A 15,733-nucleotide genomic window follows, 5' to 3' on the forward strand; every position below is an offset into this window, starting at 1 on the left:
GCTGTGTATTTCTAAGTCTGTTTAGCCTAATGCTAACAAACAGTGCCATAGAATGGCTAACGAATTGCATCGGTGTCATGACGTAAATGTCCATTAATTTGAAGCAGAAAATGGGGGGGGGGGGAAATGATTTTTTTTTTTTTTACATTTTATTCATGTCATGTATGTTTATACAGTACAGTGGACCTGTGCTATTCACAGGGGATAGGGGCCGGGCCGACATCCTTTTCAGGGACGTCCCTCCTTATGTCAGCAAGACAATGCCAAGCCACATTGTGCATGCGTTACAACAACATGGCTTTGTAGTAAAAGAGTCTGAGTACTAGACTGGTCTTCCAGAGTGAAAATCCGCGGATAATTGACGGCCATTATAATTGCATTGAAGTAAAAAAAAAAAAAAAAGTATTTTTTTTTTAACCCCTAAAATTCTTGATTAAGCAGATTGTGTGGAGTGTTTTTTTGGAGGGGGGAAGCTGGAACAAATTAATGGCATTTCCGTTCATTTCAATGGGGAAAGAGGATTAGTGATACAAGTGTTTTGAGTTACAACAATGGTCAAAGAACGAATTAAACTTGTATCTCAAGGCACCACCATATATAGTAAATATATTACTTATCAAATGATGATATAGTAAATTGACTAAAGCCGCTCTTTGCTCTCATAGTACACCTGTTGAATTTTTTTTTTAAAACACATTTTCGCAAAATAGCCTGTTTCTAACTTTGCCGTCTCTCTGGGGTGCCATTAAACATTCAAAGTGTCATTACCTGCAGAGAGCTCCCAGGCAACCCACGATCATTTTTTTTTGTTTTCTATTTCATGACCCAGAATGAATTCGAATTTTTTTTGTTTTTTTTTTCAATTTTATGACCCAGAATGATTTGGAATCTTAGAATAATCCACCGCTTCTGTTCCCCGCCCCAGTGTGCAACAGGGTGACCGACCAGTCGCTCACCTACTTCAAGCGCTGCGGCAGCATCCGCCGCATCGACCTGCGCTTCTGCAAGCAGGTGAGCAGGGAGGGCTGCCAGCGCTTCGTGGCCGAAATGTCGGTCAGCGTTCAGTTCGAGCTGATCGACGACAAGCTGCTGCAGAGGATCCAACCCCACTCCGCCTGCGATTGATCCGCTTCGCCACACGGGGGCAGCGCACCACCGGAGGAGGAGGAAGAGGCGGAAGAAGAAGAAGGAGGGCAGCACCGTGTGTTGTCTCCTTGCCAACTACTGAGCCAGAATGTACAATTTAAAGAACATTTACTGTACCTGTCAAACGTTTAGACACAGCTTCCCATTCGATAGCACAAAGAAGCGTCTCTATACTTTTGACCGGGACTGCCTGTTGTTTTTATTTATTTCTTATATATTTTTTTTTTCTGTTCAAGATTGACTATTTTTGTAGCCGAAAGCGTTTCCTACATTCATGTACAGTATTATACTACTGATATTGATAATCAATACCCAGTGTGAGTTTTTTTTTTTTGTCTTTCTGTTTTATATTTATTTAAGCACATTTGTATGACTGTTATGTGTGTATAGCTTCTATTACTTGCACCTATTACACAAATGCCGACACTGTAGAGTGTATAAAGCATATATACCGGTAAATGTTAATAAATTAGAATATGGTGGGAAATATGTTTTTTTTTTTTTTTGGCATCAGTTCGAATTGAACTACTGCAACAAATTAACGTTTCTACCTTATTCTAATTTATTGACTTGCACTTGTAGTTATGCAGGTCTGGGGGGGTGGGACCACTGCAAAATTATGATGTTGCAGTTTATAGGTAAACGGTGGATATAAAAAGTCGGCACTCCCTGGTTCAAATGCCAGGTTTTTGTGTTATAAAATAATGAGACCATGATAAATTCATTCTGAACTTTTCGCCATTGACGTGACCTAAATTGTAGAGCTCAATCGAGTTTAGTTTTTCCATCTTTTCGGGAGGTGAAATTCAATTGTGAAATAGTGGTTGCGCAAGTGTGCACACCCTGTTACCCGGTTTCGAAAAGCCTACTAGCATAGTTTAGCCTAATTTGTGGTTCAGTGAGAGGCACTTCAAATGGCGGCGAGTGTGTGGTGGCTCGCGTTAAACGTGAGTTTGAATGTAATTGGTTATTAATTCTGAACACAGCCGCGTCTTAATTTTAAGTGGATGTGCACACTTATGCAACCAACTTATTTTACTTTCCCTTTCGAAGAGATTTTCAAAAAGGCAATTGAGTTGTACAGGTTATAGCTCACAGTAAGGAAACCAAATAGATTTATCTCCGTTTATTTTTTTAATATCAAAACAACCTGGCATTTGAACGGGGGGGGGGGGGGGGGGGGGGGGGTGTAGACTTTCTCTATCCACGTTTTTTAAATACTGACAGCATAACTCCCAAATTCAAATATTGTCATTTAGAGCGTTTGCAGAAATTGTGGGTGTGGAGGGTCTAACAAAAAATGGTCTCTTCATTCCCCCCCCCCCCCCCCCCCCCCCCCCCCCAGAGCTGTACATATATTTTGTTTTCTTCTGTGCTAAAAGCTTCTTGTCGTCATTCCTCCGTTAAGCGTGTTATTTGTGGACACGTTTTGCTATTAGCTCAGCATGTACACTTGCTGTTTAAACAAAAAAAAAAAACAAAAAAAAAATCAGCTGTCGTTAGTTTGAAACCAGAGACGCACTATAAAAGTCCTGAAAGAGAAAGATTACATTCATTTAAAGTTAGGGCTGGGGATAGCTTGATTTATCGGAGCTTTTATCAAAGGCTCCGGAGGTAAAACAAATGTTTTAGAGTATGTGCATTAAAAAAACAAAAACAAATACAATTGGTATACTGTATGTCACTTTCCCACCCTGTTATTTGAAGAACCTGCAAAAAGTTGTTTAAAAAAATGCCCCCTTTTTTGAGTGATAGGAAAAAAGTTAGTTTTGAGTTCTATCTGAAAAAGAAGGGATTTTTGGAATGATCCAATCAGTATTTTGACACTATTGTACAGTGGACCCCGGCTACTCGCTAAGATAGATCGAGCCTGACCACAAATAGTGAAAATTCGTAAATAGTTGACGCGCTCTTATGGTTAGCGTGGGCATTTTGTTGGTGTTGAAAAAAAGGCAAATATGCGTGGGACCGGGCCAGAAAACGGCAAATAATTTTCCGAATGCAGAACTGCGATTATGCAGGGGTCCGCTGTATTTGAAGCTGTGCGTAAAGTATAAAGTGAACAGTTTAATGCACTTTTCCATGTCTTTCTATGTGGCTTTTTTTTTATTTTCATGTTTAATTCCAATTTTGTACTTTTTTTTTTGTTTTTTTTTTTTACTTTCAAGTTCAGCAGACAAGTTTACATTGTTATTGCATCTGGATAAACCACTATGTGCGTGTACTATATGTTGACTGTAAATGTTGTACACATTTAAAGCCTCTAGGAAGAGTTTGACATATTAAAAGCCTTTTAAAAACGACACTGGTCGATCAGATTTGACTGAATTTTATTGAATCTAATCATTTTTTGTTTTGTTTTGTTTACCAAAATAAAAAGGTCCAACATTCCAAAATATAAAGATCCAGGGTTATGAGTGCCCGCCAGAAGATTGTAGCTGCCCGTGAGTGACATCTTCCAATGACAAACAGCCACATTAAATCAATAATGGAAAAAAAAATAACGTACGTGAATTGGGAATGTGTGACAAACATTTTTTTTTTTAAAATACAAATCGACCCATGAAGATATATTTTAAAGTCTTGACTAAACTCATAAATACATTCTGTTCATAAATCTCAGAGCCTCGCTGCTAGTCCATGTAAAAATATATGTTTAATTCATAATAACAACAACAATAGAGGCTATCTCTATGCAACACATTTACATTAACAGCGTAATATCCCGCACACACACACTTTTTTTTTTTTTTTTTTTTTTGTAAGATGGATGAGCAGAAAACAAGTGTCTGGCTTGCTTTGCATAACAGACCGAAGTGAATCAGACGATGACCTCTCTCGGGGTGACAAAACAACGATACGATCGAGGAGGAGGCAGCAGCTGTTATCGATCACATCGGTGGCATAAAAACCGATATCGCTCGGCAGGTTTCGCTTCCCGTCCTTCTCGGACCTGAGCAGAAGTTTAGAATCGGGGTTCCAAGCTATAGTACTCCAAACTAAATGAAAAAGAAGACATTTTGTGGACGTATGCTGTGGGTAACCGCTCCGATAACCCGAGAGCATGTCTGATACAATTTGATGAGAATTGAACGTGCAAGGTCAAATTTTAAAAAATAATAAAATAAAAATGTAGAGCTTTTCATATGTGTGTGTATATACATACACTAAGGGTGTAACGATTCATCGGTTATATCGATGTACCGGTATCGATTTATACTCTTCCGATCCAATTGGTTTTTGTTGTTGTTTTTTTTTATATCCCTTTAAATCATTTTAAAAGGTGAACAATCTATTGTATGGATACTAGGAAATAATGCATTGGATTAATCACGGCAGACTTTTTTTAATGGATGTGCGTTTGTGTTTTTTTTCTAGCACTTTTAATGACAAAGCCGTAACTCGATTATGTTTTCCTGTCTGTGACGTCGCACGGGATCTTGGGAGTTTCAATCTGTAGTTTTCTTCCGGCGCTATTGAGTGGGGCGGTTCTGCGAAGCAAACTATATCTCCCAAGATCCCTTGTAGAATGCGCAGCGCAGGAAATATGGCGGCGCAAAGAGCAGGTGCAAAACTTAACTCGCGGAACGTCCAGCGAAGCTTAAATCTGAAATATAAACATGTTTTGGTTTTGCAGTCGTCAAAAACAATCGAGGCTAGAACATGACGGACATGCAAGCAAACGGTTTGTTGACCGCGGTCGTCTACGAGCTAAAAGGTTGGCGAACACGAAATTCCATCACGGATATACTTCAGCAAAACTGTAAATACATTTGCCATGAGTGCTTGTTCGTTTATTCTATCCATAATTCATTTTAACTGATAACTTTACAAGAAACCAAAGCAATTTAGGAAATTTCACATGACCTGTCTGACATCCAGGTGTTTATTTCACAGTCGCTATGGTTAAAATTTTTGGCTAAAAAAAAAAAAAAAAACCCAAAAAGTGACTGAATCGATTTCCAAACGCTGAATTGTATCAAACCGTCCTTGGATGAATCGGCAAAACAAATTGTGATATGATTGAATGGCTGCCAAAACGAATCATTACACCCTATATATATATATATATATATATATATATATATATAAAACAAAACACCCTTATTGTACTGCTTTCTATGGTTTGAATACGAACCGTCATTCCAAGCTTGCTGGCTATGCAAAGTTAAAGGTATGAGAGTACAGGCATGTTATTTGGCATCTTCTGCTAACGTAAGATGTGCTGTTAAACTAGAACCAAAAGACATTTTCCACAGTAAGAAAAATTATTATGATGATTATTTTTTTTTTTCTTAACGGTATTGCACGTGTTGAGGTCGACCAACAAGCGGTCGTGTCAACCGCGGCGACTCGAACCCCTGCCGTGTCCCAGGAAAACCGCCGGTCCAAGCCACTCGCGCCATTTTCAAGGGTCTCTGGCGGCCCAGTTTTTTTTTGTACTTGTATTTTTTTAGGACTTGAAGACGTGCACGGCCCGCACCACGTACTGCCTGCAGATGGGGCACTCGTTCATCCTTTTGCCGCATTTGGTGCAGGTCACCATGTGGCCGCACTCCAGGAGAACGCAGTCGATGATGGCGTCCATGCAGATGCGGCACAGGTTCTCGTCCGAGGCCAACTGGGCTTTCCCGCCGTCTGCGGACCATCGATAACGGTCGCCATAAAAATACTTGAATTGACTTTTTTCGGGAATGTTTTTGCCTTCAAATTAAAGTAAAACAATATAAGTTGATTATAACTTACCTCCAACGGCACTGTTGCACAGAGGTGGAGGATATGCAACCACTTGGTAGACAGAGAGAGAAAAAAAAGGAGAAAAAAAAAAGACAGGTTTCAGAATACGGGAATGGCCTTTTGAGAACATTCACAAAATTACAATTTGTATTTTATTTTAAGGGACGGGTATTCAGTCATACAGTATCCACCTGCAAAGAAAGCATGACGATCCAAATGTTTTCAAAATCAATTCATTAAAACGACATTATTAGAATGAAGAAGCGTGCTGTGAAAACACATTTTGTTCTAAATACAGTCGTGCTATTTTTTTAAATATTTGTAAAAAAAAAATAATAATAATAATAATGACTATTCTGGCAGTTAGCATATCATTTTGGTAATCCTTATTGACCTGAAACCGGAAAGGTTTCATTATACAATCATGGCTAAAGATATGATGAAACTGCTTGCAACAGTGTGACATTCTGAAGTATCGGTCTTGGTAAAACAGTTACCAATAAATATTATATATTTTTAAAATTTTAAAATTTTAAAATTACTTTTCGAATAAAAAACATTCATCTAAAAAACGTTTTTAAAATATTTTTCTTAGATTAAAAAAAAAACCAACGTATCACAATCGTTTGAATTTTTTTTTTGTTTTTTTAATAAATATCCTATTTGTATGTATGTTTTTAATTGGTTTGCAATTAAAACAACCAATTTCAAATGCATTACGTTTTTTCTTTAAATAAATTAAGCATGCCTCGCCCAAATGTTGTTTTCCAAACCACCGAAAAAAGTCGTTTCCAGATGTTTTTCATTGGTCAGTGACAATATAATACTGTACCCCAAAATGATCCCTAACTTTTTCTCCGTATTCCAGAATAGGACGGCGAAGAAGTGTTTACCTGCAGTAATGCTCACATTTTCCACTAAAAGAAGAAAAGAGCGACAAGAGGCCACGTTAAAATGCCGACGTGTAAAATCCATATTTGTGGTAAAACCGCCGGCGCTTACGAGACTTCCTGTTGTGCTCGTTTTCTCTGTAGAGGCGATGCACGCGCTCCAGCAGCTCCCACTTCTCGCAGCAGCCCGAGTAGTTGACGAAGTTCCTGGCGAGGATTTCCTTGAGCTGGCGCACCGACAGCCTCTCGATGGCTCCCTCGTCGTCCAAGTCCGACAGCGAGGCGCGGATCCTCCTCTGCGTCGCCGGGCTCGCCGCCGTCGCGCTTTCCGTGTGCGCCAGATCGAGGAGCGAGGCGGTGGGCGTGTCCTCCTGCTCCTGAGGGGAAAACTAACATTTTGAAAGGGCAAGTCAGGAACAATTGTTGGCTTCGGCCGCATGAGTCGGTGTGCAACTTTTCGTCTCAAATTGCAACGCTGTAAAAGTAACAGAATGAAATACAATTCAATGTACAAACTAAATAAGCAAAAGGGACCCGGGCGTCTCGCTGAAGAGGACATCCTGGGCATTTTCAACCCAAATTCTCTTGCAAAGCTGATAAAATGACATCAAAGATTCTTTAAAAAAAAAATTAAAAATGTTTAAATAAAAAAGGATGGCATGGGCCCTTCAATGTCAACACTGTCAGAATCCGTTTCAAGGCTCGAAAGTCACGAAAGTTCAAAGTGAACCGAGCGCTCTCGACACCGGCCCACGACGCGCCTCATTACGGTCCGACTCGCAATACCGCACAGACGGACCGCCGCCCTCGCTCGCGCTCGCCGCACATCTGCTCAGTTATCTAATACGAGAGGAGACCCCGTTGAAACTTCGCCGCATGTGTGCTCGGCAGGGCGCCAGCGGCGGGTAACGGAAACCGCGGAGGCGCAAATGTATCGATTCATTTCTTCTTTCCTTTCCTTTCCTCCTTCCTTCCTTTCTTGGTGCGGACCCTAAAAACGGCAGCGAGCCCCTTTGTTCCTTCGGCCGTCCTTGCTTCCTCCCTTCTGACATCCTTGTTTCCTTCCACACTCCCTCCTTTCTATCCTGCCTTCCTGCACCCTTGTTCCTGTCCTTCCTCCCTTTCTTCTTTCTTTCCTTGATGCCAACCTAAAGAAGTTTTTTTTTTTGTTTTTTTTTTAGTTTTTATTAGTGTTTTAATGTCGTGTTAATGTCGTGTTTAGTGTAGCGTTCGGAGTCGGCTGCGTTGCTGCGGGGAGTTGTCAACCTGCGTGCGCGTTACATAACTGACTCTCAGCCCATGTAACCGACCTAAAAAAAGCCAAAGGGCTTAAGCCGCCTCGCTCGCCGGTCTGCAACGCTGCACGCGCGCGCGCGCGCACACGCACACGCACACGCACACACCACGTTGACAGTAAGAGAGTCAACGCTGCCGCTTGCAGCTGTCGCATGAATGCAGAATCAGTGCCGTGAAGACTTTTCATAGTGAGTGAAGAGAAAATCAACGTGATTGAATTCAGCTCGACGAGCGTCGACAGCAAAACATTTTTTTTTTTTTAGATTTTTAAAAGGGACAGATGGGCCATTTATTGACTCGAACCAATTGTTTCAATTGTATGACGCCGTTTGTATTAAAAAAAAAAAAAAAAAAAAAATTAAAAACTTTTTTTTTTTTTTTTTTTGTGAGAAGAAAATGACAACATAATATAGATTATTGTTATTATTATTTTTTTTTTTCAATTCAAAAAAATACAATGCCATGCGTGTGCGTGCCGCACCTGGCTCGGGGCGCCCGAGCTATCACTCGGGCTGAGCGCGACTCCCTGAGAGGCGGATCCGAGCGACTGTTCGGAAGCAGAGCCGGCGGTGGAGGGCGGCGAGGCGGCGCGCGAGCGGAGACTGTCTGTATCGTCTTCGTCGTCTTCCTCCGCCTGTTCCTCGGCCGTGTCTCCGTCCCCCTCCTCATCCTCCTCCTCCACCAGCACGACGGGTCGGGGGGCCTCTCCGGTGCCCCGGTGGCGCAGCACCAGGTCCACCAGGTCCTCCTTCTCCCTGCAAGTGTCGGTGGGGATGTTGCGCAGCAGCAGGTACTGCCGCAGGTCCTTGACGCGCAGCTGCATGAGGCGCGGCCTCTGGAAGGCGGTGCCCCGCAACAGGTGGCAGGTGGCGCAGCAGCGTAGGTTTTCCTGCAGCACCGAGCATAGCGCGCAGAAGCTCTTCTTGCAGTCGCAGCACACGTGCTGTCGAGGGGAGACGACGCCGACAGTCATTGTGTGAGGTCAATAAGCCGCCCGAAGAAACTTGTGCCATTGTCTTCGGAAAGACTTGAGACTCTAATTGCTGCCCAAGATGCATCAACAAAGTCTTGAGCAATGGCTGCGAATACGTATGCACGTCTTATTTGTGTTACACGGATTTTTTTGGTTTCTCCATATTCATACTGCGCATAAATACCTCCCAAAAAATACACTTCACGTTCACAAAATACATTTTTAGTAGTCCTTTCAAATAAGAAAAATAACATCATATTGTAATTTATATATATATATATATATATTAAAAAAAACACAGTAATGACATAGTTAAGTAGAATTAAAATTGTTTTCGCCCCATTTTTTGCTTCGATTGAATTGTCTTTGTGCTGCTCCTCCTGGTGTGCGCGCCTGAGCCACCAGAGGGCAGTATAATACAGAGCTGGAGACACAAACGAAGTGTTTCGCAGCTTGTCGCTACTTTAACATAGCCCACCACCATGAGCTAGAATGTACTGTAATGTCCTCAGAAAGGGTCACGGACAGACGCAGCCACTCGTGCACTTTCAATCGCTCTATTGAACAAAAAATGTCACCCCCAAAAAAAACAACCACAAAAACACATAATAAGCACATTCATACACGAGCTGCTGTGGCCACAACTGGCACTCATTCGACACGCAGACTGGCTGACAGTTAGCCGGTCGACAGCCAGCCACGAACCCGAGCAGAACAGCAGGCAACTCTACACTCTCATTCGCTGACGCCCACGTCACTCACCAGGCCTGGCCCCGCCTTCTAAAGACGCACACGCTGAAACGCCATAGATATGTTCGCAGGGGGATGTGAGGATTGCGACTCCAAGTGGACAACGATATTACACGAACCTCACGCGCACATTTTGTTGTTTAAAAATGCACTTCATTCATCGATGGGATAATCGAGACCGTAATTGAGTGTAAAAATATTTGATAGCTCGGCTGCAGCCCGAGTTGGCACGGACCTTTCGCATTTTCCGTTCTATTCACGTTATAGGATAATGGCTTTTGTTGATGTTGGTTTTTTTTCCTTTCCACATTTTCTACATTTCAGTTCATTCTACGGCATTTCCAGCGTCAGCTCTTCACGCGGTCTCTTCAAAGTGGCACCCGAGGGACGTCATCAGTCATTCTTTTTAATACCGCTCGGGCATCATTTAATAAGCTGCCCTTAAATACTGCATGTCTGACTCGTCTCGGCGTTGTAACGGGTTCGGCGCCGCCTCTCGTGACGCCTTATAAATAAGCTAAACTCGACGCAAACTTTGATACGCAAAAGTGGCCCCCGAAGGCGGCACCGAGCTCATTGCAGCTGCTGTTTGTACTCAGAGACGGAAATCCTGATGCGATTTAACTCGGAAGTGCCAATCATCACGCAGTCTACCTGATGAAGAAACACCGCGGTGGCTGGTACGCACTTGAGTCCATTTCTTTCCAGGACATTTGGAAACGTACGCACGGCGCTTCACGTTTGTGTGGAGTTACAGCAAAGTGTGAAATAAACATCACGTGCAGCTCGTGGCGACTCTCCATCCACTTCGACGCTGAGCAACTGAGTGGGTCGACGCTTCAAATGGATGCGAAAAGGAGGTCAGCCCAATTGGTAAACATTCGCTTATCGCCGTCGCGCAAATGTGTCGCGCTTCCGCACCGTCGCCGACACCTTCCCTGCAATCACTTGCTGCTAATCCCATCGACACTTATTAAAAGGTGCACTGAAAATATCCCGCTGACACACAAATGAGCACATGCGCGGGGGGGGGGGGGGTCGGCTTTGAGGGGGGGTCCGTCGTGCGGCGAGAGCATGCAGGACGCCGGCACGTGCCCGTCCGACTGGCACACAGAAGCACTGCGCCATTAAAAAGTGGACCTCCGCTCCGCTGCGGTTTACCTTGCGTCTGAAGACTGAGAACGCCAGTCCGCAGGCCTTGCACAGTTGCCCAGCGCTCCCCGAGCCGGCGGGAGGGTACGTGGAGTACCCCGCGCTAGGGGCGAAGCGGAAAGGCCCGGCCCCGGCGCCGAAGCCGGGCTGCTGCGCCCGCACCGTGCCCGTGCCCATCACCTCGTTCAGCAGCCCGCAGCATGACGCCCACATGGACGAGGCCCCCGCCTGCCGGGCACAAACGCACATTTATTGTCCCTGTAATAAACTCGTCACGTCCAAACAATAAGAGAAAAGTATAACAACGTTACGTACGCTTTAACCACGGGCGGCGTCCATTTTCTTCCCCATAACGTTTATAACAGTGAAACCCAGGGGTTAAAGGGTTCTAACGCCGCAAGGTCGATGCCGTCCGTTAGCCCGCCTATGGTGTTTTGCATTGTTTGTTCGGGGACGACGTCTCCCACTCCTCTACCAGGCCGTGTCAATCGTTTGTCGCCACGCGTACAGGAGCGCATTGTGAAGCTCTTTGCGCCGCACAATGCAGGAATTCACCCCTGGCTCCCCTCCCGGCTCCGGGTTGTCACAAACACGCCGTGACGTGGCCTCGGCCATCCGCTTAGGGACCGCTTGCGTAATCCCGGGAACGAGTCGCTATATGCGGCGGGGGGGGGGGGGGGGGGGGGGGGGGGGGGGGGGGGGGGGGGGGGGGAGGGGAGCTCAAACCCTGCGGGCCCGACTCCATAATGTTGATTATGGAGTAATTTAATAGTGCGCAGATCTTTGTTTTCATTGGCGTTTCTTTGTTTGGTCGCAGGATTTACACGACATACACGTTACAGTTAAGAGTAATATAAATGTCGCAGGGGAATGACCGTGAAGCTGTGATTAGGAAAAAAAAACACACACACAAAAAAAAAAAAGACGGCGATTAGGCCGTTTGCAAATCCCCAAAAATATAAAGAGAAGAAGAAGCACATTTCTGGATAAAACTAAATGATAATAATGCCGGCGGACGTTATTTCGACAGGACAATAGCGCAAAGGTAAATTTGTGTTTGAACGGAAACATCAAGTGGCAGAATTTGTGGGAACAAAAATCACATTTTGGTGGGGAAAATTCAAATTTTGAATGTTTGAGATTCATAGCCTCGACCAAATGTACTGGATGGTTTTTTTTTTTTTTTTTCTTGGTTTTTTTTAAAATACAATTTGTTTTAAGTTGAAGCCCACTGTAACATAATGCACAGTTTGAACATTTAAATGAGGAATTCTTTTACATACCACAAGGTGGAGCCTGCGTACCATACTTTGAAAAGCACAGGATTATTGTTTCCTTCTGACGTCTACTTTGAGGAAACCTCAATATAATACAGACATGAGACTTATTGCCCCTGTACTGAACGAGTGTTTTCTTCGCTGAGGCACAAAGGAGAAAAGCCAGAACTTGAATGCATAAATGCACGACCTTATAGGTTTTATCTAACAGTTACGCCAGGAAACGCAAATGTACAGCGCACAAATTCGTCGATGCGCTGTCGAGTCAAATCTCAAGCGTGACGTCTGGAACGAACGCAGATAAAACTCAAGCTGCGACTGAGCGGTGTTGAAATGTGTTCCTGCATAATAAAGAGATTTAGGGGACCTCAAGGCGGGACTGGAAAAAAAAAAAACACAAACACACACACACAAAAAAAAAAAACAGTCCCAGCGCTCAGAATAAAATCGACAGCCGCGAGGATCGTCGTGCGGCACAAAAAGACAAAACCAAAAGAATACATCAGGAGAAACCTGCATGACTCTCTTTTACGGCTACACTAATTCGATTTCTTTTTAAATTTCGGCCGACAGACATAATGCGCTTTGGCCAAATGGAAGTCACACAAAAGTGAAACTCAGATACTATATCTACGACGCAGAGACTGAAATTTGTAGCCGTTTTGTTTTGTACAGTTTTGAGGATTATGATTTACAGCTCATGAAAACTCAAAAAGTCCCCATCTCAAGAAATGAAGAATACAAGACAAGAAACAACAAAATGATGTAATTGTATTTTGAATCTTGTTTTTGTTGTTTTGTTTGTTTCTGTGCCTGTCCGCCGAAATATGTCTTTACGTGAAACCTGTCTGTGTCGCACAAAAAGTTGGGGACGGCCGCACCGCGCTGAAAAAATATGATAAATCAGCATTGACATCGACTCATCGACTTCGACTTTCACCACATTGAAGTTGACTACGACATTTTTATTTATTTTTTTTACCTCTTTTCTGACGTGCCGCAGACAAAACCAGGAAACCCGAAGCAAACTCAGCCCGTCGCATTAATCAGGAACCGGGAACTTTTTCAAAAGGCTGGTGAATCGATTACTCCATCCATTACTCGATTAATCGATCGCTAAAGCATTGTTTTCCATTCAAGCTCCACTAAAGCTAAAAGTGTGTTGTTGTTCCCCCCCCCCCCCCCCCCCCCCCCCCCAATTTCTGTTCAGTAGGAGATCACCCTTCTTAATTTGACATTGTTTAACGATTAAACAAAATCTAAGAAACAAGCAAAAATGACTTGATAGCTGCAGCCCCACTCGGTATGATGCGGCGTATGCCACTGCACTGTACAACCACAAGAATAAGACTATTTTTAGACAAGCGTCAATCGAAAGTGAGCTGGAATGCCCTTGCGTTAGATCTCAGTTGTACCAAATATTAATAAATGTGGCTACTCATCCGATAGCAAGGTGATGCTCATCGAGGAGCCCACATTTGAGACATTGTCATGGAAGGCAGCATCCCGCTTGCACTGGATGTTGTGTTCGAGCGGGTGACGTCATCGCCTCATCTGCAGCCTGCATCTGCCACACGCGCGCACGCACACGCGGGAGAACCCCCCGACACAGTGTGGAGGTGAGGGGCGATCCACGCGTCATCCCCGAGACGCCCCCCGCAAATATCCCCCCCCCCCCCCCCCCCCTCGTACACTCGCCCCCACTTCTCCAGTCCGGTGCGCGCCCCCGCCATCTCGTGAGAGCGGATTAAAGCGATGAATGGACGGTGGCTGCGGCGGCTTTGCGTCCACACACACACACACAGCAATAGAAACACACACACCGTGACCCGAGATAACCCATGACGAGTCCCCAAAATAACCACCACTGCTGCTGCGTGGGAGCTCGTCTCCTTATATAGCCCCGAGGAAACCCAAACCAGGCACCTTACCTTCATTGCGCCTCCCGTGTGAGGAACGTGCAGACTAATGCAGGAGCCACGATCATCGCAAGTGCGCGCGCACGCACACACGCGCGCAGAGTCCAACCATGACGTCGTCCCTCTCTCCTGCCCGCCTCTCTGTGTCTGTGCATTGTGTGCGTGGTGTCGGCATAACGTCATGCCCAAAGACGGGCCCGGCCAGCCAATCAGAATGCGCGCAAGGGGGCTGGTGCGCTCGGCGGCCAATCCGGCTTTACGCATCAGCGGCGTGCGTAAAGACGCACACGTGCGAGCCCGTGGCGCGCGCGTCACTTCCCTCCTCCCCCCCCCCCCCCCCCCCCCCCCCCCCCCCCCCCCCCCCCCCCCCCCCCCCCCCCCCCCCCCCCCCCTTCCTCCAACACGGCGTTTTTATTTTCTCCTGAGCAGTCAAACGAGGTGAAGGTAGAGCTTGTTTTTGACGTATCATAAAATTCACGCACGGTTGCAGAGCTACACAATTGCAGAAATTGCAATTGTGTCGTTCTGCGGGCTCCTCTCTGGAAGCCCACAGGGGGGCAGCAGAGAGGAGCCCGCAAAATCCAACACAATAACGCTCGTTGTTCAAAATTGTCTTGTTTTCCAACAAGTTTCACCGCTATTCCACAAAATAATGTACGTAATGTGTCTCCTCAAAAACTGTCGTTCCGTTTCAGGTCCAAATCCCAGCGCTCGTTTTGAGGTTCAACTCGGTGTTGAACACGCACACACACACACACACACACACACACACACACACACACACACACACACTAGGATTTTTAAGCGCTAATATTTAACAGGTTTAACATTTGCGATTGTCAGCGAGAATCACTCTTAGCACACCCCACACCACACCATCGTCGCTCAGGATAATCTTTTAGCGACATCCTATAATCCTATCATTTCTGACTTTGAATATGATTAATTTCAACCCGATTATCGGTATGTGTGTACCTCGCTTGTACATATAATTATTGACTGTTTTCCCAGGAGGAAAAATGACCACAGGATAATCACTCAGGATAACGTTTGAACACATTTTCATCTTTTTTCTGACTTTTGTTCTAAAGAGTGGCGAGAAAGATTATCGGCATGTGTGTACCCCGTTTAACTCATCACCATCGCTCAGAATAATCGGGCACAAAAAAAAACAAAAAAAAAACATGATTCATCTCGATTATTAGGATTTATCGCAGCCTAATTTTGGTTTAACTCCCAATTGTTCGACTTTGGAGGTGGCCGCCGGTATCGTCGTCATCGTCATCATCATCATCATCATCATCCAGGGCCAAGTGTGCCTCGGGAGAGGAAGATAATTCCGGCAGCTCCCGCTTTATAATAATGGGCCGCATTTGGGTGCGAGACTTCATCTTATGCTGCAGGCAAGCGCAGAAATGATGCAAATGCCCCTTTGAAATCCTCGGCGCCATATCGCGTCAATAGTGACCCGCCGTCGGTTTAATTTCGCTGCCGTTTCGTTTTAAGTATGTTCCGAGGCCCTCGGGCCACAAGTGACACACTTTAGCACGGATATTCCTCGGCGCTGCCAGGAACATCGACGTTGGCGAAGGG

General features: G+C 44.8%; 2 protein-coding genes across 6 annotated transcripts in view; one reads left to right on the forward strand and one right to left on the reverse strand.

Annotated features, from left to right (window-relative positions):
• The window catches only part of LOC133413807 (lysine-specific demethylase 2B-like), a 29,588-nt gene extending 26,145 nt beyond the window's left edge, over positions 1-3,443 (forward strand). For all 3 annotated transcript variants that reach the window (XM_061698632.1, XM_061698633.1, XM_061698634.1), the window contains one exon: positions 926-3,443. In XM_061698632.1, the coding sequence (XP_061554616.1) occupies positions 926-1,125 (200 nt within the window). In that variant the 3' untranslated portion in view covers positions 1,126-3,443. The remainder of the gene's footprint in view (positions 1-925) is intronic.
• Positions 3,444-3,454: 11 nt separating this feature from the next.
• LOC133413814 (E3 ubiquitin-protein ligase RNF34-like) lies at positions 3,455-14,274 on the reverse strand. 3 transcript variants are annotated; one of them, XM_061698649.1, is made up of 7 exons: positions 14,153-14,274; positions 10,954-11,172; positions 8,551-9,012; positions 6,886-7,162; positions 6,777-6,800; positions 5,893-5,934; positions 3,455-5,784 (listed from the first exon to the last, which is right to left on the reverse strand). In XM_061698649.1, exons 1-7 carry the CDS (start codon positions 14,156-14,158, stop codon positions 5,600-5,602), a joined length of 1,215 nt encoding a protein of 404 aa, XP_061554633.1. In that variant the 5' UTR covers positions 14,159-14,274; the 3' UTR covers positions 3,455-5,599. The 3 variants fall into 3 exon arrangements, with proteins under 3 accessions (XP_061554633.1, XP_061554634.1, XP_061554635.1); XM_061698650.1 differs by lacking the exon at positions 14,153-14,274 and adding an exon at positions 11,260-11,570; XM_061698651.1 differs by lacking the exon at positions 10,954-11,172.
• Between the last annotated feature and the right edge of the window lie 1,459 nt (positions 14,275-15,733).

The sequence above is a fragment of the Phycodurus eques genome, chromosome 15 (genome assembly GCF_024500275.1).
Source record: "Phycodurus eques isolate BA_2022a chromosome 15, UOR_Pequ_1.1, whole genome shotgun sequence".
NCBI classification, from domain to species: Eukaryota; Metazoa; Chordata; class Actinopteri; order Syngnathiformes; family Syngnathidae; genus Phycodurus; species Phycodurus eques.